This window comes from Psittacula echo (genome assembly GCF_963264785.1).
Source record: "Psittacula echo genome assembly, chromosome: 6".
In the NCBI taxonomy this organism is placed as follows: Eukaryota; Metazoa; Chordata; class Aves; order Psittaciformes; family Psittacidae; genus Psittacula; species Psittacula echo.
In genome coordinates, this window is record NC_137743.1 from 46,801,218 (window position 1) to 46,824,979 (window position 23,762).

At 44.9% G+C, this 23,762-nt stretch overlaps 2 protein-coding genes across 3 annotated transcripts in view; one reads left to right on the forward strand and one right to left on the reverse strand.

Annotated features, from left to right (window-relative positions):
* Positions 1-265: 265 nt before the first annotated feature.
* Positions 266-10,344, forward strand: TACR2 (tachykinin receptor 2; the record flags this gene model as incomplete). Its single annotated transcript, XM_080621508.1, has 5 exons — positions 266-669; positions 4,536-4,730; positions 7,855-8,011; positions 8,640-8,836; positions 10,149-10,344. 5 exons carry the CDS (start codon positions 266-268, stop codon positions 10,342-10,344), a joined length of 1,149 nt encoding a protein of 382 aa, XP_080477634.1.
* A 3,991-nt stretch (positions 10,345-14,335) lies between these two features.
* Positions 14,336-23,762, reverse strand: part of LOC308223187 (hexokinase-1) — a 46,341-nt gene continuing 36,914 nt past the window's right edge. For both annotated transcript variants that reach the window (XM_080621920.1, XM_080621921.1), the window contains exons 13-18: positions 23,548-23,643; positions 22,486-22,585; positions 19,907-20,090; positions 17,711-17,866; positions 16,780-17,013; positions 14,336-15,906 (exon numbers count right to left, since the gene is read on the reverse strand). In XM_080621920.1, the coding sequence (XP_080478046.1) occupies positions 15,762-15,906; positions 16,780-17,013; positions 17,711-17,866; positions 19,907-20,090; positions 22,486-22,585; positions 23,548-23,643 (915 nt within the window). In that variant the 3' untranslated portion in view covers positions 14,336-15,761. The remainder of the gene's footprint in view (positions 15,907-16,779; positions 17,014-17,710; positions 17,867-19,906; positions 20,091-22,485; positions 22,586-23,547; positions 23,644-23,762) is intronic.

Genomic DNA, 23,762 nt, shown 5'->3' on the forward strand with positions numbered 1-23,762 from the left:
AGGAAGAGAGTTGTTCTCTAGTTTTTGCTCTTCAAGCATAGGTTAAAATGCCAGGCAAGGAAGGGTCCCTCGGTACCACTCATCTCCTGAAACTACATGGCGTCATTTGGAAAACAGGACGAGAGGACATGAGACATCTCATCCCAACATCTTTTTAATGGCACTTAGGTCATATGCATGGGGATTCATAGCGGCAGCATCTACTGCAAGAAAATTAGCAGATGCCGGAAGATTTCATTTTATGCTTCGCTGAAGAAAAAAAACCATGAGCACATTTTCCGTTTTAAATGCTAGCAATATGTCACAAACTGAGTCCCTTGAGGACAGCAGCAACTGGACAGCAGTAACCCAGTTTACCCAACCGGGCTGGCGAATTGCTTTGTGGGCTATCACCTATTCCTTCATTGTTATCACATCCATCGTTGGCAACATCACCATCATTTGGATTATTCTTGCACACAGGAGAATGAGGACCGCTACCAATTACTTTATCGTTAATTTGGCTCTTTCGGATTTGCTGATGTCCACTTTCAATACCATCTTCAACTTTATTTACGCCAGTCACAACGTCTGGTATTTTGGTGAGGAATTCTGCAGGTTTCAGAACTGGTTTCCCATCACTGCAATGTTTGTGAGCATTTATTCCATGACAGCTGTGGCTGCAGAGAGGTAAGAGGTGAATGGAGAAGATAAGGTCCAAAAAATCCACTGTAAGCTATAAAAAATTCTTGCAATACTTTGTGCAATTGTCCTGCACCTACTCTATCAGGTGCCTTATCAGCAAAGTGAGAGGAGTGCCAAGCAAACAGACTGTGGGGTTTGATCCTAGTTATGGTGTGAAAGGAAGGCTCTTCTGGTTTATCCCTCGTCTGAATCACACCCAAATCCATACCAAGTGGCAGTGGATGGTATTTTGTTGTTCCCACATTACTGATCACAAATTGTTTCCCAGTCATCCTGCAAACCATTTTATTTATTTTTTTTTTTAAACCACGAGAAGGACCCATCATTTGGACAGAGCTGGAGTGATAGGCATATATTGGAGTGCTGAATGTGTCAGCATCCAAGATTCTGCTTGTGAGTCCAGCAAACCACCAGAAATAATGGGAGTTGGATCCAGAATGTCAGTCTGCTCCAAGAGTTCACAGGAATGACTTATTCCAAGAGGGAGGAAAGTAATTACAATGATTTTGTTTGACTTCTAAAGTAATTTGGCATTTTCATCATGCTCTTTTACGTCTGCCAAGTCTGTTTCACTCAAGCTTAAATTTGCGGAGTCTGAATGTGTTTACAGCTCATTGTTAAGTAGCCTGATGCTGTTTTTCTTTTTACTAGAAAGAGGCCAAAAAATCCATGGGAATTTCCTCTTTTAAAGGCAATGGCATGTGAAAGAAGTTGAGGAGGTTAAGCTCCCTTCTAGGCTCTTTGCTCTCCTTCCCTTTATCCTTCCTGTCGTCTGTCCATTATTTCCACTCTCTGCCTGGTGCTGGAAACATCTGTATCTTTTTCATCCTATGTCCCTGCTTAACCTGACGGCAAAGGTCTTCCCTGGGGCAGCCCAATACTGAATCCAGAAAACTTGTCAGTCCTTCATCAAGCCCTCCTGTTGACTTCGCAGTTTTGTTCAGGTTTCCCCCACTCCTTATCACGGATGTGAATCCACAAAAGGCCCTCCCGGCTCCCTCAGGAGCAGAGCCAGCATCCCTCTGGAGCTATGCAAAAAGCATTGCTCCGTGAGTCATTGGGGTCACATTCGTAACCTCTGTCCTGCTCACAGCTTGGCTCACCTCGGCACGCCCAGCTGCAGGAAGCAATCAATAGACAAATCAAACCAGATAAACAAACTAGCAGGAGAAAGGTGGCTTTGCCCTGTGTGCCTGTGACGCCTGCTGCAACCCACACTGGAGCTGGGGATATGGCACAGCACAGGGTAGTGGCTTCTGTGGTTACTGGAAGGATTGCTAATAAGAACAGGGATGAGTGATGTGTTTATCAGCCTGCAGTTGTCCAGATGAAAGTAAATCCCTATTTAGAAGTAATGACAGCTCAGTTTTAGACTCAAGTACTCTTTTGCTGTTCTTTTTAATAATGAGTTGTTGGTAACTGCTATTTTATACATGTGGTCTGCCAAAAAATATTATTTAAAAAACCAAACAAAATCCATTTCAGCCTGTCCTCACGTCTCGCCACTCCCATTCCTTGTGGACTTCTGGCGAAAGTACCTTTACAGCCAAAATCTCTTCAGTCACATGGCACGGATCAGAAAGAAAACTTGGCATCTCGCTGCAAACCATATTTAGCTATTCTTTGCTTAGCCTTAAAATAGATCCTGACACTGTCTCCTGGAAACTCGCGGCTTCCATTTATTGTTATGAGAACTTGCGTCCACTTGGGGTCCGTTGTTTAACTTTGCTAAAACAGTGTCTTTTGAAGTGGTTTCTTGTAAGGAAGGAGGCTGAGAAGTGACAGCTCTAAAAGTCATCCTTGTCTGCTGTGGGAAAGGCCCTAGCTATATTGCTCACTGTTGGGTTTACAGAACACAGAATGGCTGGGGTCAGAAAGGACTTCTGGAGATGATCCAACCCCCTGCTAAAGCAGGCTCACCTAGAGAAGGTTGCACAGGATCACAACCAGGCGGGTTTTGAATCTTTCCAGAGAAGACAACTCCACAACCTCTCTGTGCAGCCTGTTCCACTACTCTGCTACCCTCAGTGTAAATAAGTTTTCCCTCATGTTTAGATGGCACTTTCTGTGTCTCAGTTTGTGCCCATTGCCCCTTACCCTGTCACTGGACACCATTGAAAAGAGTCTGGCTCCATCCTGATCAGGATCTGACACCTGCCATTGAGCATACTTGTATGCATTGACAAGACCCCCTCTCAGTCGTTTCTTCTCCAGGCTAAACAGACACAGCTCTCTCAGCCTTTCCTCATAAGAGGGATGCTCCAGACCCCTGTTTATCTCTGTAGCCCTCTGCTGGACCCTCTCCAGTAGCTCCTTGTCTTTCTTGTACTGAGGAGCCCAGCACTGGACACAGTACTCCAGGTGTGGTCTCACTAGGGCAGGGCAGAGCAGAGCGAGAGGACCATCTCCCTCGACCTGCTAGCCACACTCTTTCTAATGCACCCCAGGATACTATTGGCCTTCCTGGGAGCAGGGCTTGGAGAGAGGGCAGAGGGAGCATGAGCAGTAGGGGGCAAAGGCAGCCCTGCCACACAGCAAGAGTAGCCAGAAGACCTGAGCAGATTCAGTAAATCCAACTCCAATGGGCAGGAGCTTGCCTAAAAGCACCACTCGCCTTGGATGCACCTCTGGCTGAGTAGGAAAGCCTTCACCCAGCAGCCCAGGTAACACCTTCTGTACCTGCAACTTAGGCTGCTTCAGCAGCACAGTTGAGTGGCATCATTTATATACAGGATTTGTGTTTCACTGAGAGTCACAAATCAATTCTAGAGAATATTCACACTTGGTTCCTCCCTGACCAGATTTGAGCACTGTATAATACTGCCTATGATGAGCTAAAGAAAAGCAAGGCAACATGGAAATTTTATAGCTAAAAAAGGCTCTGCTGCCAGGCAGCTCGGGCTTACTTACTGTGCCGCCTGTCCATGCAGCCGCCCTCTACCCTGCACCAGCAGCCAGGCAGAGCTCCCTCCCAGTGACCTGGCCAAGAGACAGCACAGGGTTTGTCAGATTTTTGCTATGAAAACAAGGAGGCAATTGGCATTTTCCACTTCGTTCTGCCTTTGTAACAACCATGTCGAAGAGTACAGAAAGTATGACAAGAAATGCATAATTGATTATGTAGTCATTACGATACCATGCATTTCTACACAGGGAACTTAAAACCAGAGAGCGCCCCAGGCTTGCGTGTAATCCAATAGTCAGATGTGCCATGAGGGCTCTGAGCAGGTGTGGGATAAAAGGGTCAGCCTTTCTTTTCCACTGCAAGCACAAGCACTTGAGCATTTACAGGCAGAGGTGGATGGCACAAGAGTTTTCCACGGCTAAGAATCAGTGGGGAATAATTTAGGGTAAAGGATACTCAAGACCCCAGTCTGCTGTTGTGATAACATGGGGCATCACAGGAGGTCAACATAATTTGGGGGAAAAAGAGCATTCGGGGCTTTTCTTTTGGTAGAGGAAGGAGACATGGCACAGTTTTAAACAACACGTATCTCTAAACTAACATTAACAGCTCACAGCATGGAATTCCAGACCAAACACATTAAGCATTTGAAAAATTAATTTTAAAAAAAATTTTAAAACTCCAAGAAAGGGGAATACTTACAAAGACCATATCCAGAAGGCACAGATGACTGCTTCCTCCTCATACCTTAAACCATTCCCCATGACTTGCAGTTGTTCTCTTCAGAAGATATTTAGGTCCTTCAAATTATTTATAGCATGGAACCTATCAAAATCTCTCTATAAATAAAGCCCACTATACCATTCTGGTGAGTTTTTACACTTGCTTGTATTTGTTGTATAGATTACCAACGCAACTGTGAAAGCATTACCTATTTTTCTTGCAGGTACGTGGCAATAATTCATCCCTTCAAGCCCAGGCTCTCTGCTGGAAGCACCAGAGTCATCATAGGGATAATCTGGCTGGTGGCATTTGGGCTTGCCTTCCCACAGTGCTTCTACGCTGAGATCATGATGGACAATGGAACGACAAAATGCATCGTTGTCTGGCCGGATGATGTCGGCTCAAAGCACCAGCTCACGTAAGAGAAATGAGAAAACTCCTAATTCATGCGAACATTAAACAGGAAATTCATTTAATTTCCAAACTGTTGGCTACAGGGAGAGCGGGCAGGGTGGAACCACACAGCAGGGGAATATGGGTGTGAGGCAGGCAATCTAAGCTCAGTTTCAGCCAGCTGTGGAAAAAGCTCCAGGTGATCACTGCTCAGGGTAGGGAAGGGTGATCTATCCTCCCCTCCTCTGAAAACTGGTTATAAGATCTAGACACCCCAGATAAAGGGCTCAGTGGATTTAAGAGAAACCAGCACAGCCTGGTTCCAAGGATTTTGGATTTTTCTCCCTCTATCAGGCAGGAAGAAACTGGGTATCTTTAATGCTGAAAGCTAAGCATTTAGCTTAAAAATCAGGCTGCTTGTTTGGGTTAGGGGAGGAGTGGGAAGGAGGAACATGTTTCAAATATCCTAAGGTTTTACAGATCGACTTATCTGGGCACACATACGTGCTCCCAAAAGCTCCTGACCGTCACAGCAATTTCCTCCTGCTTTAAAACATGATTGTTCAGACACATGAAACAAGCCATACCTTGCATTTGGGGGATGTGCTGTGATTAATCATTATTCAAAGTACATGATACACAGAGTAGTTTGAGAAATTTATCAAGCAAAACATATTTATACTAAGAAGTAATGGAAGAACTGCAGAAAAGGAACAAATCCATTAACAAAATGGAAACAATTTTTCAAACCAAAAGAAAGTGCTAAACTCCCCGTGTCTCTTCTTCACTGTGAACTGCTTTTGTCCAGCTGCATGTACCAGGGACATTTTTCCCTTCTCAGTCTTCATTTCTGGCAGACAGCTGGATGCCTCCTATGGTTAGTTATTACCAAATCAACTGTTTCTCACACTAATATGTGCCAAGTTTCAGAAGCTCTATGTAAGTTTGGGCAACTTGCAGCAAATCCAGCCACTGGTGCCCAGTTGTCCCCAGTCTCCAGAGTCACAGAAGAATAAAGAGTAAAATCAGGCTCACGTCATGTTGGGTGATGCTCCTCCCAGGGGTCCTTGGCTGGTAGCCCATGACACATGCTGGGAAACACAGTGTGCAAGCTCCTGTCGATTAAGAAGTAGGGGTAATAGCTGATTGCTTTTAAGTAAGTCACTGATGACCATTTAGATGAAGTTTAGTGTGAGGTTTATTTCTCCCGCATCCATGGTTTGAAACAAGAATTTCCCAGTATAGTGACAAAAACCTCTGGCAAATTGGACAGGCTGGTCCTGAATGCAAATAATGGGGCAGGTTCTTTCTGGGATCCCCAGCTTAGGAGCAGCAGTTCCTGAACTCAGAACATGACTTCATTCACCAGCTTACTCTCCCTGAACAGCCTCAGACTTGCAGGTTGCAGTAGCTCTCCTGGAGAGGAAGTTGGAAGCAGTGCTCCCCAGAAATCATCTTGAGTGATGGAGCTGTTGGGACAGATGCCTGCAGTACAGACCACTGAGAAAAAAAGCCATATGCCATTCATGTGCTAGTCCCAATACAGAGGGAAAGAAATACTAAGAAACCCAAAGAAAAAAAACAGCAGTGGAAAACTGGGTTCCTCTGTTGACTGTGGGTTCTCAAAATCCTTCGTAGTTGAGTAAAAGCAGCCTTCAAGATTTCTAGACTTCAGAACAAAGGAAAATCCTTTTCTGTGGGAAAAATGTGTATAAGTATGATAGAAACAGGTGAAAAAAAGACTCAAACAATGTACTGCTGTGACTGCCAGTGCCTGAGAAATACTGGATGCAAAGGGACTGAATCTGTAGAACTTTAACCAAAATAAAAAACCTTAACCACAAGAGGATAATTTTATTTTTAACTCGCGACAGGTTAACTTTGCAGCAAAGCAGCAAAATTACAACACTAAAAGTTCCTTTTTGTCATGAGCCGCTTAGGCTCCTATCCTCTCCTGTTCCTCACAGGATGGGAACTCTAAAAGGGCTTTGCTGATTAGACCTTCAAAAGAGGTACTGCTCTGAGGACAGTTGGGAAAGGTGGAAAACAGGCAGGGACTTGCCATGTTTCACAGATACAATATTTTTCTATATGCAGCCACCACTTTGATATCTGCAAACATTCCAAGCAGCAAACACCACCGTGCACCCCAACACCCATTTCGACAGCCCTCTGCAAAGCAGTGGACCCCGCTCGCTAATGCAGCAAGTAACTCCAGGGCGTTGTCATGCTGAGAAAGACCATTTGCACCCAGCCTTTTGTGGCCATTGCCAGCAGTGTGTGCCAGAGCCCTCTTGCCTAATCCTAGTTTTTACACTGTTTATGTTAATTTGACAGCTGCTGTAACCGAGTGAGCAGGTTGTTCCCTCCCTATAAATGGTGGTTGCTTAAAATAATCGACCCCCAGCATGAAGGAACCAGCAGAAGCTTGCAGGGTAACGTGGAAGGCTAAGAAGGGCTGAGCTAAAACACAGCCAAAGGAGGTGCCAGCACTTTTGGCTGGAGCAGTAACCCAGTAAGTAGCCTGTTGGTGATACATGATTGTGTGCACACACACAAACAAAACCAGCCAGGAACACAAGTACAGCAATAACTGCCATTCACTTTCTGCACGCTGTAAGCAGGCAATATTCCTTCCTTGCTGTCTGCAGTCTTACCTGATGGCTTTGTGCATGCTGTTAGCAGTCAGCTACATCTTGCAGTTCCTGATCCAGGTATTTTCACTGTTGCCAAAATGAGCTGTTGGCAACACTGCATTTGTCAAGTTGCTCTGTGGTTTTCAGAATATCCCTTTTCAATATCTGTCATATAAGGTTCATATCTTTACAGCACAAGTCTTAGATGTGTCTCTTTCTCGACTGCAGAGGGATAGCAAAGTTCAGTGCTCTCTGATAGAAAATAAACCATATTATTTCATCTTGAAAGAACAGTGAATCCAGTCCAAGGACTAATCGTTACAACACAAGAGAGATAAGCTCTTGCTGTTTACAGAAGTCCCTGTAATGATGTTTGTAGGCAAAATTTCTGCTTCTTTGTGCTTTGAAGTTGAACTTCATGGGAGCCAGGCATACATGTCCAAATGGCAATTTCTGAAAGAGCCTTTCAAGAGACATACTGACTATGAAAACATGCTTGTTCTTCTTTTTCAGGTATCACATTGCAGTGATCGTGTTGATTTATTTACTGCCTTTACTGGTGATGTTTGTTGCATACAGCATTATAGGAATTACTCTGTGGAGCAGTGCAGTTCCAGGCAACCACCTTAACAGAGCCCGCTACGAACACCAAGTTAATGCCAAAAAAAAGGTCAGAAGTGAAACTTAAAAATAATTACTCTCAACGCACCAGTGCTGCTGGCTCCAATTCCAAAATGGAGCTTCCATTTGATACAAACTCTTGTGGGATTGGGCATGAAAGGTTGACAAAATATTTTGAGCTGGGGGTAAAGGGCATCACCCAGCAAGTATGAAAAGAAATTGTGATCTACATGCGCCAGCCATCATCCAGAGAAGAAAGGCTCACATCAGTAGGCAGCAGGCCAGTTCCCAGCAGTCCTTAGAGAGTGAAGCCCAGTGTCCAGGGAAGCCACACAGTGCAGGATAAACCAGGGCAAAACTCTGGACAGGGTGGGAGAGGTTTCAATGCAACAGCAGTTACCTCATTTCCCTACTACATCCCTCTGATGTAGCTGCAAGCAGTTCCTCCGCAGAAAGTCCACTCGGTGCACCAGGAATCATTTGCTCTCTCAGGCTGTTCCTGGTTTCCATCATCAGTGCTCGGGTTTTTTGCCCTAACAGCTCAGGTCTACATACCATATGCAGCACTTCAGGAGTAGAAAACAGACCCAAACCAAATGCAGCATTTCCCATTTCCCCAGAAGGCTCATATGACCACCCAGAGGCCCAGGAATAACACAGTGGTTTTGTTTTCCTAGTTTGTGAAGACCATGGTGGTAGTTGTGATTATTTTTGCTGTCTGCTGGCTGCCCTATCACATATACTTCATCCTGGGAAGCTTCAAGGAAGACATCTACCAGCAGAAATACATTCAACAGGTTTATCTTGCAGTCTTTCTCCTTGCCATGAGTTCAACAATGTACAACCCCATCATATACTGCTGCCTTAACCAAAGGTGAGTAGTGTGCATGTGAGTGAGCAGAGAAAACAAAAATCTCAATCTGAAAAAGCAAAAATCCCTGGAGGTGAGAACAACTGTGATTTTCAACTGCAGTGCTTAGGCTGAACAGACAAATTATACTCTGCTAATAATGTGAGATGATCCACACCATGAGTGAGATTTTAATTCAACCCTTAAGATTTTCAGCCTCTGAACAAAGCACAGGCAGCAGGCATATGATCAGCAGAGCCACTCTTGTACACATTTCCACACACAGACTCCCTTATTTCCAAGGAAGGAGAGAGGAATCTGTAACCCCTGCAATGCATCTGCTGACCTAATGCTGGGCTGGGTTGGCCAGCCATTCCTCCCAGACCACCGCCCTCCCAGCACAGCCCTGTGCCCCTCACACAGGGCCTGGTCTCACCCCTGTGGGCAATAGGAGCAGCTCACGGGTGACCTGCCAGGAGTCCCATCCCGGCAGGCTGCCGCGAGCGAGTGGCTGGGAGAGCACAACCCCGTTGTGCCAAGAGATGTCCCTCTTTCGCTGTGGTAAGGACGGCTGCTCCTGGGACGCTGGCGCGGCAGGACGCCGAGTATGGGGAGCTGCTCTGGCTGCCTTGCGGATATCCATGCCAGATCCTGCCCGCGCATCCTACTGACAGACCCTTCCCTAATCTGCATCTCTCTTCAGCCTAGCTGCTTGCGCAGTGAGCAGTAAGCTTTAAGGGTATTTATTATACACCTTATCCAGCACCTCCAGTGCAGTTTCATTGCGTTTTCACCAGCAAAACGCTTAACTCCAGGGTGATGCAAGGAAGCTCAGTCCTTAGGAGCATTTCGAACAGCATCCTGCCCATAAACTTACAAAAGGCGGCAGCTTTGCAGCCCATTCAGCCAATCTGCACTTAAAGCCAAGCATCCAAACACATCCTTCTCCTCTCAGAAAGCAGACAGCTTCCTCATTTAATTATTCATGATTTTTAAAAAACCTTCCAGTGGGAAAGCACACATATTTTTCTCAGATTCTACACTTCTCACAAATGCTGCTATCAGCATGGTCATCACCGTCTACTGAGCATATCAGACATCCTGCCATTTCACTGATCATATATATTTACTTAAAATATAAGGAAATCTCATCATGAACTATTGCACTTCTCCTCCATGGTTTTATACATTTAGCTCTTCATCTCACTTCTTTGATTTCAATAGAAACATTTTTTTGCATGGACATTCAGAGGTAAAACCAAGTCACGCATTTGCTCTTTCTCTGTGCAATTAAAAAGATCAATTCACCATTTCATTTCTTTTCTTGCATGTATAGGTTTCGTTCCGGCTTCAAATTAGCCTTCCGGTGGTGTCCATGCATAAAAGCAACTGAGAAAGACAAACTCAAACTCACGTCCCCATCTCTTTACCAGACAACCCACCGGAAGTCAAGAACAACAAGTTTTGATACAGAAACTCAATTGAATGAGAAGGAGAAGACATCATTTACCCTCACCCAGCTAACACTCTGATTTTCTCCTTCTGTTTCTGGCTTTGTTCTAATTCAGAATTCCAAGGCAGCAGATTTATAGAAGCCTGAGACTGGTCCTTTTTTCTGGAGCAAGTGTTTCTGTCAGGATGTTTTTATATGCCATCAGCATTGAAAGCAGCCTATTGATAATGCTTGTATCCACATGGGCTCAAATATCACCCAGCTATGTATACAGGATCAGCTCTCTCCTACACCAACAACTGCAATACAGAACACAGAGAGCTTGCCTGTGAGGTGAGCCGCAAAGCAGACCGGAGGCACTGTCCATCACTAGAATTATCAATTATTCTCTTCCAGATAGCGACCTCCTTTCTGTTGCACCAAGACACTTAAATCTGGAAAAGGGGTGGTGAAGCAGAAAGGCTGGGGCACATTTGGTCCAGTTTGGATGGACCCTTGGGGCTACGTGTGCAACTGGAGTCCCATGGCCCAGCAGCCCCATGGTGGACATGACTGTGGAGCAAAGAACAAAGGCAAACACTAACACATCCGGACTGAAAAGCCTGCCCTGAAAATTTTCTGAATTCTGAGAGTCTCATGCCTGCAATTTCATCAGCACTGTCCCACATCAGTTACAAGTCAGTTACTGAAGATGTCTTTGTTGGATGCATTTCTACTACCTTGTACCAAAATGTCATTTTCCTATTAAATTGTACCCAAGTGATTTATCCAACTTCACATTGTTAATTGTTGTGCCCAGTTTGGAAAGTGAGAGTCTCTGAAGGGTCAGTAGCCTGGTGTGTGATGCTCACTGGCTTGGTCAGGGCTCGTGGTTACAATCTGAATCCATCTCCTTTATCTCCTCTTAGTCCTAACAACAGTCTCCCCATCGCTGTCTCTTCCCAGATAGTCCCCTTCATCTTCCCTTTCCAGACTTACCCCATATTTATCATCACTGTTCTTCTCTTTTCAGATATGAAAATAAAGGCTGAAATACCATCTTCAAAGCCTGAGGTATTATGTGCAGGCATGCAAATCAAGAGAAGCTGCAATATAAACATTTATATAAAAGTAATACAGCATTTAATACTGGTGCAATAATTAGCACCTCAGAATCACCTTCACCTTTCATGACAAGTTTGTATATACTATCACAGAGACATACATTAGCATACAAAAAGCTCCTACAATGTCAGAAAGATCCAGTTATTTAAAATATTTCACCTTGCTCTGTGAAAGCAAAACTACGAAGGATTAAATTCTGCAATAAATTCAGAGAAAAGTTTGTGGCTTGAACTGCAAGAGTACTCAAGGGCATGACTTTACTTCTCCACTTAACCTGCCTCACATCCCTGGCTGCTGTGGAGAACAATTATGTTGCAAACAAACTTGTCTCGCTAATGGGACAACAGAGCACAGGGCTGTATGCCCTTCTTAAAGAGTTATTTTAAATCATTCCAGCAGGTAGTGTCTAATCTAGATGTTATCTGTCCAGCCCTCTTAACTGGCCAGCCTGCTCTTCCCAAGACTGTACTACTGGTGCACACAAGGGAAAGGAAGAGCAGAAAGAGGCATTTAAAGCCAGCCATCACTGAGTCTTTTTTGAAGGGATTCAAAACAATTAGGGAGGAATGCTCTGCAAGGCACAGATCTCTGGGATCAGACTAGAGGTTGCAAAGACTCTTGCTCCAAGGAACTGAATGGCACATACATGCAGAGTTCACTATTTCATATACATAAGCTTTACTTCACCCATGCTCACCCAATGTAATTGTATGAGGCCTTTAAACCCTTTAAATCCTGCAGCTTTCTAATGCAAATCTTCTTAGACCAAACAGGCCTATCTTCAGCATCACAGCTTCCATCACACCTTAACAGCCAGCAAGAACCTATTTCAGACGCCCAAATGTCACAAGTGCGCTGGCAGTCCCTCCCCTGTACAGTCCCTGATAGGCACCAATGTCTTCTGACAGCTCAAGGCATCTTTCTCTCTTGTTCAGGTGCAGGAAGCAGAGGATGGATGATTTCTTCAGGTCACAAGTGAAAGTCCCTGTGCCCTGAAGGACTCACACTGCAGATCCTGAAAAGTTACTTTGGTAAAACCAGCAAGAGTTAAGAAAGCAGAGATGCTCTGAGCCCTTGTTAGATACCGCAAGGCATGCCAAGGCAGATTACAGTACTTCTGTGATACATGGGGTAACGGGAACACCATGCTCCATAGTAAATACATGCAATTCTTCATATAAATACAGACATGATTAAATACTGTGCAGCAGTAAAACACCTACGGGTCAGCAATAAATCCCTCCTCTTCACAGTCACCTGTACTCTAAGCAGCAATGGAGTCCCTGCAGCCAGCAAAGAAAAATACTTGGAAAAACTAATTTTTATGGCAAAGGAATGAACAAAAAGCACAAAACAGGGTTCAGAAGTTCAGAAACACTTTATTTTGCCTTCTGCTATTTTCTTAAGAAAACAAAACTAAACAAAGTCTGCTTGTTTTAAAACCCATTCAAAAGGCTTCTGAGAGAATCCCCAGAGGAGTAAGGAGCAGATAACATTACAACAGTGGTATGCAAATGGTCTTTTCCCCAGGAAATGTAAGATTCTGTGTTCATATTGCAGTAACTACATGTTAACAATTAAGAGGACTAGGATTTTATTCACCAAGCCTAAAAGCTTTAAGTAAGACATCTCAGTCATTGCTTGGATAACATCGGAGACATTTCTTCAGACAGTTATAGCTTGTGATTCACTTGGAACAGCTTCCTAGAGGTAAGAAGTAGTCTGGAAATGGAAAGCCCATCAGATCTCCCTTTGAAAAAGAACTGCCGTGTCTTATCAACTACATCATCTATGGTCCACAGTAGGAAGAATTGTGCTGTCAGAAACACAAACTCACACCCTATTTGTTATGGGCTGGATCCAATAAACAAAACAACCTATGCCAGCATCTTCAAAATTCACAGTCATCCCAAGACCAAGCTTAACTTTCACTTCTCATTCATCCTCTATCCTGCACTGACCCAAGCCCTCAGATGCTGAAGAGCTCCAAACCCAGGTCCTTAGGGACAGCTCACACTACCCCTATAGCACTGCTGATGGCACGCATAAGATTTGCAAATATCCAAGCAGTTAAAATGTAACATGTCCCCTGCACACAAAAAGTTTCTCGCCGCCTTCTGTCTCCTATTGGGGTCACAGCTGCACATGAAGGGTGTCAGCGACTATTCAAGCTGTAACATAAAATGGATTATTGGAGAAGCACAGCTTTAGTGTGTGCAAAAGGGTCTTTCAAAAGGAACTCCAACACAGGATGTGCAAAACAGTGTATAAGAACCTGTGATTCTGCAAACATTAAGCCTATGCACACAGGGAGTGTAACAGACTCTGACATGCATCAGACTTCTTTGGGGACACAGCGACTGTAACATATCCATCACTGTGTATCTACCTGATATAATCACATTGGTTTTGGTGCAGTGCACTGAAGTTTTCCTGCACTGCAGATCCTCCTGCGTGAGATGCACCCAGACAAACTACATGTCCCTAAGACTTGGGCATTGTCAGCTCTGTGCCTCTGCTGAACTGCATTAGGAAACACGAGGCATAGGGACCTGGGGTAAAATCCACCCTATTTGAACCTGACCCGGAATGCCCGGGAATAAAAACACACACACAAAACACAGGCACCACTGGGATTAGTTTGCAGCTCTCCCTACACAATAGCTCTTCCCAAAGCACTAAGCCACCAGCCAACAGCACCTCTTCCAGAAAGAACCACTAAACACCAGTTAACGCACATCAAAAAAAGTTTAATATTTTCACAAATATCACGTAACACTAGTACCAGAGCTACTAGTGTGCAAAGTAAAAAGACTCTCTACCTTTGCAAAACCACTTAGGCATGCGATTTTTCAGGTAGACACACACTTAAAGCTGCAACGACTGTGACTTACGTGTTACTTTACAACATTCACTCACAGTGCACCATAATGCATATTGAAATGATACTGATAGGTAGAGCAATCCAAATCTTTGGGGAGTGGAACAAGGACAAAGAGGAATAGCCTGCAAATTTCCACCTACTTTCTGCAGGAAAAGGCAGCAGGGAAAACCATGCAGACATCTCAAATTCATTTTTGGTAGAAGAGCAGGAATTAAGGACTACTGTGTGGTCTCCCTTGTTGCAGAAAGTGGTGTGACTTGCAAATGTTTTCAACATTTACCTTCCTGTGTCTCAATTTAAGTAATATGACTGGTATGCAAATATAATAATGGCATTGACTCGACAGAGGACAGTATACACCAAGTGCATATGATCTTTGTTGTTGCTTTAATCCTTGGAATAAGCTGGGTCTGATTTTGGCTTTCTGGCTTGTTTAGTTTACGCACCCAGGTCATCAAAGGCAAGATCAAATTCAAACCCTCATATTCCTTTCTGATCACTAACTCTAGCTGCATGTTTGCGTTTTGAGTGGCAGCTTAATTAACACTATTAAAGATTAAAGCTTTGTGTGGAAGCAAATACCCATTTAAGGCGAGAGACGGAAGTATACACATCCGAGTGACACTGACTAGCTGCAGATTCAGTAGAAGAGCAGCTGTGGTGCCCTGATCTAGACTGACAAGAAGAGACAGAAAATATTTTTTATAAGAACTCTTAAACAGAAGAATACAGCACAACTCTCATAGGGACCATAAACCTACCAGTTTCCCATCTCTGGAGATTTGGATTACCCCAATCACCAACCACTTTGTTTTAATCTTCAGGGATTTCTTGCTGAGAAACAAGTAACACAACACTATTCACAGAAGCAATGGGAAATACCAATGGAACCAGATCTGTGGGACAAGGGCGTTTACTTTTACCATGACAAAACAGGCATCAAGGAAGCAAGTAAGTCGCACTGTCAAGTCCCACTATAGTTACGTGCGTGCACAGTGCTGACATACCATAATGTTTTCACAATTGCTTTAGATGAAACAACAGTAGGTAGATATGCAGGAGGGAACTGTTGCTTCCCCTTCACTAGAAGTATCAACAACCAGGTCTGGTGGTCAGTGTGTTGGCGGTGCGCTTATCAGGGATGCCGCAAAGAACACATTTGGTACAATTCAACGGTAGCTCTCAACGCATATCACTTGGCGGTAATTTCGTCTTAGACAACAACTGATTTTTGACAGCTGCAGAAATTATAGACTGATTTTTCCATGACCTACAGATGGGGAAGGTACCAACAAGGTGAATAAGAAACATGCAGATTGGGGTCCAGAAACAGGAGATATTATTAACAGCACACATTCTATCTTGTATTCTACTTTTTACGTCATTAGCTGTATTTTCTTTTTCCCCGATAAAGCAGTGAGTTCTGGGTTTTTACCAGTTCTGACTATGCAGTCACTGCTTTACGAGAAAGTGCTCACAAGACAGAATCGGGGCCACAATTGTAGAGTTCAGTTCTGCTCGGCATCACGAAGCCTGCATCCCACTGCTGTGATGAGTGCTGCCCCCTTCCCGCTACCGTCTTCTGACAGCAGGAAGGTCACATCGCAGTTGGGTGCCAGGTCTTTGACTGTTTGGTGCATGATCCTTGAAAAGCTGTAAAAAGAAACAATGGCAATGGGTGAGGGAGGTACTGCAGCACCTACAAGAGCGTAGCACTGCCACAGGCCTTTACAATGCCCCTACCTTCACTGGGGAAAGAATTAGGTCTGTAGTGGTTTAACCTCAGCCAGCATCTAAGCAGCACACAGCCACTCTCTCATTTCCTCCCCACAGTGGGATGGGGGAGAGCATCGGAAGAGTAAAAGCGAGAAAACTCTTGACTGGGTTCAGATAAAGACAGTTTAATGGGACAGACACAAGGGTGGATTTGAAGACTGGGAGCAGTGGGAGTTAAAGGAAAAATGCACTTGCATCCCACCCCTGCCTCTCTGTCTTTGTGGGGTTAACCTAGATTGCTAGTATCACAGCAAAGGGGAGAGAAGGTATCACGCACAGTTGTCTCCTTCCTACACATCTCTCTTCATGCACACCAGACAGGGGCACTAGTCCTCTCCTCCTCCTGCTGCAGGCTCTTTTAGACTCCTGCCCTGACCTGCCATTGCTTTGCAGCCACCCATCTCCTCCGCACACTGAACAGAAACATCCTGCAAAGAGGCATCAGGCATTTCAGCACTGCTCTGTCATTGCCTTTGCATAGCAAAGAGAATCTTCCCTTGCTATGCAGCTTCCAACATGTTCAGCAAGCTGTGTCCCCTTCAGTTTCTCACTGCCCCAAGGATGCTTTCCAATTCCTTCTTGTCCCTCTTGTTGCCCTTTAGAAAGCCCTGGCCACCCCTGATTAAAACTTTTTAAGTAGTTCTTATCCTAGCAAATAAAAGAGACCAGTTTGGTGCATCAAGAAAATGGATGTACAAGCAACAAGCTACAGATTACAAGCAAATACATGCGGAGAAAGTGAATACTTACTGTGGATGTAGTTTGTACAGAGTTCCATCCACACCGACTGTTATCTCCAGGTGCTCTAATCCTCTGTTCTCCCTAATTTTATCTACCATTGCAGCCATTCCAGCACCGCATAACTGAGCTGCTCGCCTCGACACTGCTCCGCACACTGTCTTCACAATGATACTGTCATCGCAGGTGCTGTTGAGCCCCAGCTGCTGGAGGATGGCTCGCACCTGCAGCAAGGCTAACCTGTCACTGCAGATGCAGAAGAGCACAGTGTTAAAGATTTCCCTCAGTCAAGCCACTGCAACAAATCCACTATATTGATGGCTGCATCCATGCATCCACATCAGGCAGCAGCCTTTCCTGTCAGCGCAAGAGACCTCAAGAAATGCAAATTCATTCACACCAGCACCATTCTGCAGTGTAGGAGAGGGATACAAGACAGCAAAGGAGGCTCCAAGTCCACTCTGCAATGCCTCCCTTTCTCTCTTCTTACCCAAGGGCATTTCAGGAAGATACTTTTCATGCCCACCTGAGGGTTTTCCCCCTCTTAAAGACTGAACAGGTTTTGAGATTGCTTTGAAATACAGAGTCCAATCAAGACACAAAAATATCCAGTAAAGAAATCCTCATTCAGTACAACAGTTATAGCTACACACACAAGGGGCACAGGAGAATGGCTTGATTTCCAAGCAAGCAAATAAAATAATACAGTAAGGGAACCCTTGACAGTCCTTCCCATGATTTAGCAGTAAGCATCACTAGAAATTCAGATGATGTTGTAAAGAGTCCTCCTACAAATGTGCAGCCTCTTACTGAAACCGAAATTATCTCTGGAGAACCAAGCAATACTTTCCAGCTGTCCCTCCCCTCTAGCACTGTCACCTCATGACACATGACCACATGATATTATTTCCCCCTAAAACAGCCTCCTGTGCAGTGTTCTTACCTCTCAATCTGAGAAAGGAACTTGGTTTCAAAGATGTGTCTGGTCTTCAGTGTCTCTGAAATCTGGCCTCTGAACAGGAATCCCCGTTTAGTGAAGTCAATCAAAATATTGCGGACTATTTCCCCCAGGTACATCCCACTGATCATTTTCTCATACCTGTAATGAAAGACAGCAGCACAGCTCAGAGGGACACTGCTCACATTTGCAAAGGCAGCAGCATTGCAGCTGTATTATCAACCAGGCGTTCTGCCCATGCACATGCCTGCGTACAGACTACATATTTCATGTCCCAACAAAAAATGGCCATTTACTAGAAAAATTGGTCAAGAAAAAGTATCAAGAGTCAGTGGGAAGCCTTGTGAGCCCATGTACAAACACTTCATCTGTTCCTTACTACCATGTTCCCCCAGCCAGGCTGTTGTTAACAATGGCTGGTATTTCTACCAGATGGAAGAAATGAAAAACTGTCACCAGAGAGCACAACCATGCTCAGATGAAAGCCAAATTTGCCATGCGTCCTCCAGTGACAGCTCTGAATAGACCCCAGGGAAAACATATCTCCACTGCACATTTGGGAGCCCTCTTGAAGCATGGCTGAGACCTTCAACAAAAAAAACGCTCAGTGGCTCTGTGCAGCAAAATTACAGGAAAATCACAATGTAGTCACTGCAAGTGCAGCGTTTTTATGGGAATACTGTGCTGCAAACCCTGTGAAAGGTAAAGGATGTGAAAAGGTACATCCAGTATGTTCACAAAATCACTGCCTTTTAAACTAGCAAGCTGGCTGCCCAGGGTTGGTTTAAGCTTTTCAGTTATTTCCAGCACCCGTTTCTAGTATGGAACAAGCAGTCCAAAAACCACAGCAAGGAACCAAGCTGTCTTGAGCCCCTCTTGCCCCCTGACTTTGCACACAGGATGTGAGTCTCCCATGCAGGCCTGCCCCCAGGATAGAGAGGGAGAATATTTTCCATCTGCAGATCTCTTCCAAGCACACAAGGAGCGGCCCATAAGTGATGCTTGGCAAAGGTACATGGCAGCCCTGTGCTGAGGAGCGCAGGAGTCTGCTTTGCACTCCTTCCTCTCCAGCATCATTCTGGTTGGAAGGGAACATTTGGGGTTCTGTTATAGTTGTGCCATTACCAATGAGCACTGAACACTTCCACTTCATGAAAAGTGCATTCATTAAAGAATCCTTTATTTCACCTCCTGAAGCTCTAAAGCAGCGTTTCTGCCCTGAATTGAGTGGAGCCCAGCATGCCATCCCACTGGAAGCAGGCCACACAATCCATTTAATACTATGAGCTCTCTCAGGCTTGTACCCAGCAAGTGTCCTCCCTGTTGAGTGCCTAACTCTCTCTGGAATAAATTAATCCCCCCGGAAGTCTCTGCTATTGCCTTTGGCTTCTTACTCCATGCCAACTCTGCTGCTGCATCAGGCTTGCTCAGCGTCAGCTTGAGCCCTAACTTTTAAAGAGCTTCCCAAGGGACCTGCCAAGTTGTCTGCATCCCCCAGGTTTTCAGGCAGATTTACTCTGAAAGCTCCTGGCATCAAAGCATTGCTGCAGAGAAACTATGAAGAACTGTAGTCTGGGCACGCAGCAGTCACAACCCAGTTTTATCAGTGCTGGGTACACCTCCCTGTCAGCCTTTTCTTGAAGGGGACAGGGAAGAACTTGCCCAGACAAAAGCTAGACCCCAAAAAGCAAACTCCAGGGCCAATAATTAAGCAGGTCCTCTAACATGACATCCAGAAAACTGCCTTAAATAAGAGCTGGCTACAACTGCTAGAAAGCTCCTGAATGAGCAGCTCCACACTCCAACCATGCTGGCTGGTCTAAGCTGAAGACTTCTAGAGGCAGAGCCCCCTACAAAGAGTTCAGCTAGAAGAGATTAAACTGAGACCAAGAACAAAAGAATGACAAGCCATCTTAACTCCCTCAGTACAACACAGTGAGAAAAAGGGTCTCTTAGTAATGTCAAGGCTCTTGAAGTTCTCACCAAAAACCCTGCTGAAGTCCCACAGCAGCAAATAAGCTTCATAAAAGCACAAAAGAGGGAGATCCCACAGGACCGCAGGGCTGCAGTCATCTTCCACTCTTAACCTCTGCCTTCTCCGACTAGGAGAAATCAAATTCTCTCTTAAAAGCATTTCAGGCAGCCTGGCTTATACTTAACACACCATTTATCCTGCAGTACCTTTGCTTTCCAGCATTTAGTGAATAGTCATCAACTGCTTTGTCATATATTGTCCTGATATCGTCCAGGCATCCATTATCCCCGAATGCTCCCCACTCTGTGTTCACGCACATCCGTCCTTGCTCACCATCCACCATCTCTATGTTTCTCATCTCTTCCATGTAACAGGCATTGCTGCCAGTTCCTAAAAGAAGGAAATACTGAAATTACTCTTTAGAACAAAACAAGCTAGAACAAGCACGACAGCCCTGACAACCCTTCTGGGGGACGAATGTGCTTTTTTCTGAATGATAAAGTCAAATTATCATTTGAAACATCACAAAAAAATCCCACTCTTCAATAATCCTAAACTGAAGGAGACTATTAGGGCTATGGTGCACTGCTTAAGATGGCTCAGAGAAGAGCCTCACCCAGGCCAGCTGGGCTGAGGGTCCCATGCTACAGGGAGGAGCAGGGAAGTGCCAAGGAACAGGGAGTGCCATCTTTTGGCATACCAACCTTCATCCTTCCTGCACCACTGAACCCAAAACCATAGCCAGCAGCCAGCTGGATTTTGAAGTTAGGAGCCACCTTCCACAAAGCCCAAGGCTCCACAAAATTCAGGGGGAAATTTGCCGAATTGAAAACCTCAGCAAGTTCTGAGGCACGAGGCCAAAGAAAACCCCAGGAGTTTTACCAGCTAACTGCAGCATAATTTCAGATTTTGCTTGGGGTTGTTTTTTTTGTTTTTTATCTAATTGCTTAAATAGCTTCTCCAGCAGGAAGGTTACTTCCATGTTGAAATGATGCCATATCAGATTCTGCTTAAAGGAGATCCTAAGGAGTGTGGCAATTACAAAGTGCTCTATGTACCCACAGGCCTTAAGAGCAAAGACTTATTAGCAAAGAGAGGCATCTTTTGCAGCTACCTGGAACAAAAGTTTTCTTGAAGTTGCCTACCAAACTCTCATGTAACCCTGCATCACACATTCTGCACCAATTATATAAACAAGTCTGTGTTCCTCTGCAATTTTTCTAGGGTACAATATCAATAAAGTCTGAGCAAAACTAGATCCTCCCACAGTACTACCCTGCTGCAGGAAAGCTGAGCCACAGCACTGGGTCTGGCAGGGAGGAGAGGAAGTTTGGGCTTGCAGACCAAGACCCAGGTTTGCAGGACCAAACCCAGTTGTAGACCATCAGCACTGGCCAACCTCCCAACTCCAAATCTCACTGTCCAGAATAAGGTAAGTAAGGGCTGCCTGAATATGTGAATACCTATTCAATACAGACTGTTAGACTGAGAAGCTTCTAGATGATCTCCTGTTGCCAGCAGATGAAAAGCAGAGACCTGGACTCATCAGTGGCAGCTTCCAAAGTACTCAGCAGTGGAGACTAAAGCATCGGCTCTCCTGGGCAAGAGAGGCAGCACTGGGCACAAACAGAGCACCAGCATGATGTGAACTTGCCCTTGCAAGAATATTTTTCCTTGACAAGCAACAGCAGGAAAGTCCACACACCTCCCTGCACTGAGGACAGCAGGACAACTGCTGGCTCATGTAGCTCCTCAGCAAGCACCATCAGTCAAGCCAAGGCAATTCAGGCAGGGCAGAGGGAGGTGCTGGAGCGCTGGAGATTTCACTCTCATTATCCCAGATGTACCCATACCACCTCCAGTGCCCTGCTTTGCACACAGGTACACTGGCTGGAGAGCCTATCTGGCAAGGCTGCAGCAGACGGTCCTCAGAAGATGTTTTCAGCTCCCCAAGGACACGCTGTCCTTCCTGCAGGGAACTCTGTCCCTGAAAACACACCGCTGACAGAGCTGTGCAGACACAATTTCCTACCCACACTGCCCTGTGCTGATTCATCCTGGACATTTTCCAACTGTCTGGAGGAAAAATTGGTGGCATTTTCCTCCAAAGCCACCTCACAACTGAAAGCATTCTTAAAGCTTGCAGGTGCCTCATCCCGTCCTCTCCCACTGAAAACCCACTGCTATGGAGAGCTTTCGGAATACGCACCGCGCCATGCCTCAGGCACCCCAAGCGTGACATTTGCAAAGGCATGGGCAGCCACCTGTGGAATTATTTCAGTTGCCTCTCTTCTGGGAAAGAGGCTGTCAGTTGCTGCACTTTGTCTGTCAGAGCTTTCTATCGCATGCCATTCAGGTATTGTGGCTGTGCTTTACAAGTTTATTCTGAGAGACCACATGCTCAAGGGAAGTTGTGGGCTACCTGAGCACCCCGGCAGGGAAACTCTGACAGGCTAAACTAACCCAAGATGCTGGTGAGGCTGAGTCCATATTTGCTCACTTCACAAGCAGCAAAGTGATAGACAGGATTTGTTCAGCACTACAGCCTATGCTTGTATCTCAACTGATCATGGACAGACCTAAGCTGGCTGTTGAATTTCATTCCTAACTCCTTCTTGCAGCTTACTTCTGAAGGGGCAGCTGTTAATCTCAAAATCTTTCACTCCTGGACACCCCAGATATATTTTCAGTTAACCACAGGGATGTGTCCATGAGAATACAGACAGACAAGTTGACATGCTTTTTAGTAAGAAAGTGCCAAATTAAAAGCAGCTCTGACACATACCCACAATGAGTCCAATTTCACAGTTTGGGTCTTCATAAGCACAAGTCATCATTGTGCCCACTGTATCATTCACCACAGCCACCACATCCAAGTCAAACTCCTTTGGAAGACAGAAATACAACAGTGAGAACTTTAGAGCAACTCCTCACACCAAAGAGGACACAAAAGGAGCACACCAAACGGGGAGCCATGAAAACACACTGGAAACAACTGCAAATACCAGCATGATTTTACACATGTAAAAATAGGAGCTTAATCTTCCAGCAGGTACTAAGGCTCCTCGCACACTCTACATAAGATAGACTATGTCTTCACAAGAAGTATATTCCTGCATATATGTTCTCTTTAGTTCAGGTAAATCTAAGTACAGATCTTGCGTATAGACACATGGTAGAGGGCTATTGCCATTCTGTATTATAGCAGTGCAGTAGCAAATCCAGTAGTAAAGGTTTTAAAATCTCTTTTTCACTTCCTGATAGGAATTCTGTAAAATTAATGATCTCCTCAGGCTATTTTTCTTTCCTTCCTAGAAAGTTTCAGCTAAGCTGCTTGAGGATTTTTCAAGATCAAGGGTTTGAGGGGGGAGAGGGAACTGTCATTTAGGGTGCACTGATGTGCATTCCTACAGTCACTGTATTGAAAACTCCTCCTATCTCCATGCTCTGATGCAATGAAAATTGCCATAGGGTTTGAAAGAAGTCTTGAAAGTTCTGCCAAATTTGGAAAGTTAGAATCCTGGGGAAAAAAAACAAAACTCAAGCAATAAGACAAAATCTCCAGTGTAGCTCATATTGAGTAGCAATTTCAGTTTGGTGGCTGAACTCTCCCATTTCCACTGTGCACTCTCTAGACTGTCAGCACAGCCACATGGCATTGGCAGCGCTGTACCTGGACCTGCTGCAAGGCAAACACCTTCTGTTGTGGACAGGAGGCACAGCCCATGTCCTCAAAGCACACAAACCCTACGAGAGGAAGCCAGCCTGACCCACAAGATCTGTCAAGTATGGAGGCAAGGGAGAAGTAGGAGGTGAAAAAGAAAACAAAAACAGAAGAAAATATTACCTCTCTCCTTTTAATTCCTTCTCTAAGCAAATACACCACATCCTCTCCCTCACAATCTGTAGCTTTGAAACCTTTTGTCCAGTTGAGAAGGATACCCTAAAAAGAAAGAAAATAGGTTATCAAGTTTCCTGGTGCATTACAAATTGCCCCCAGAGTCCTACAGTCCTCTAAGGGATGATGACTGAGCATTTCTATCTGATAACTTCCCTGCATTT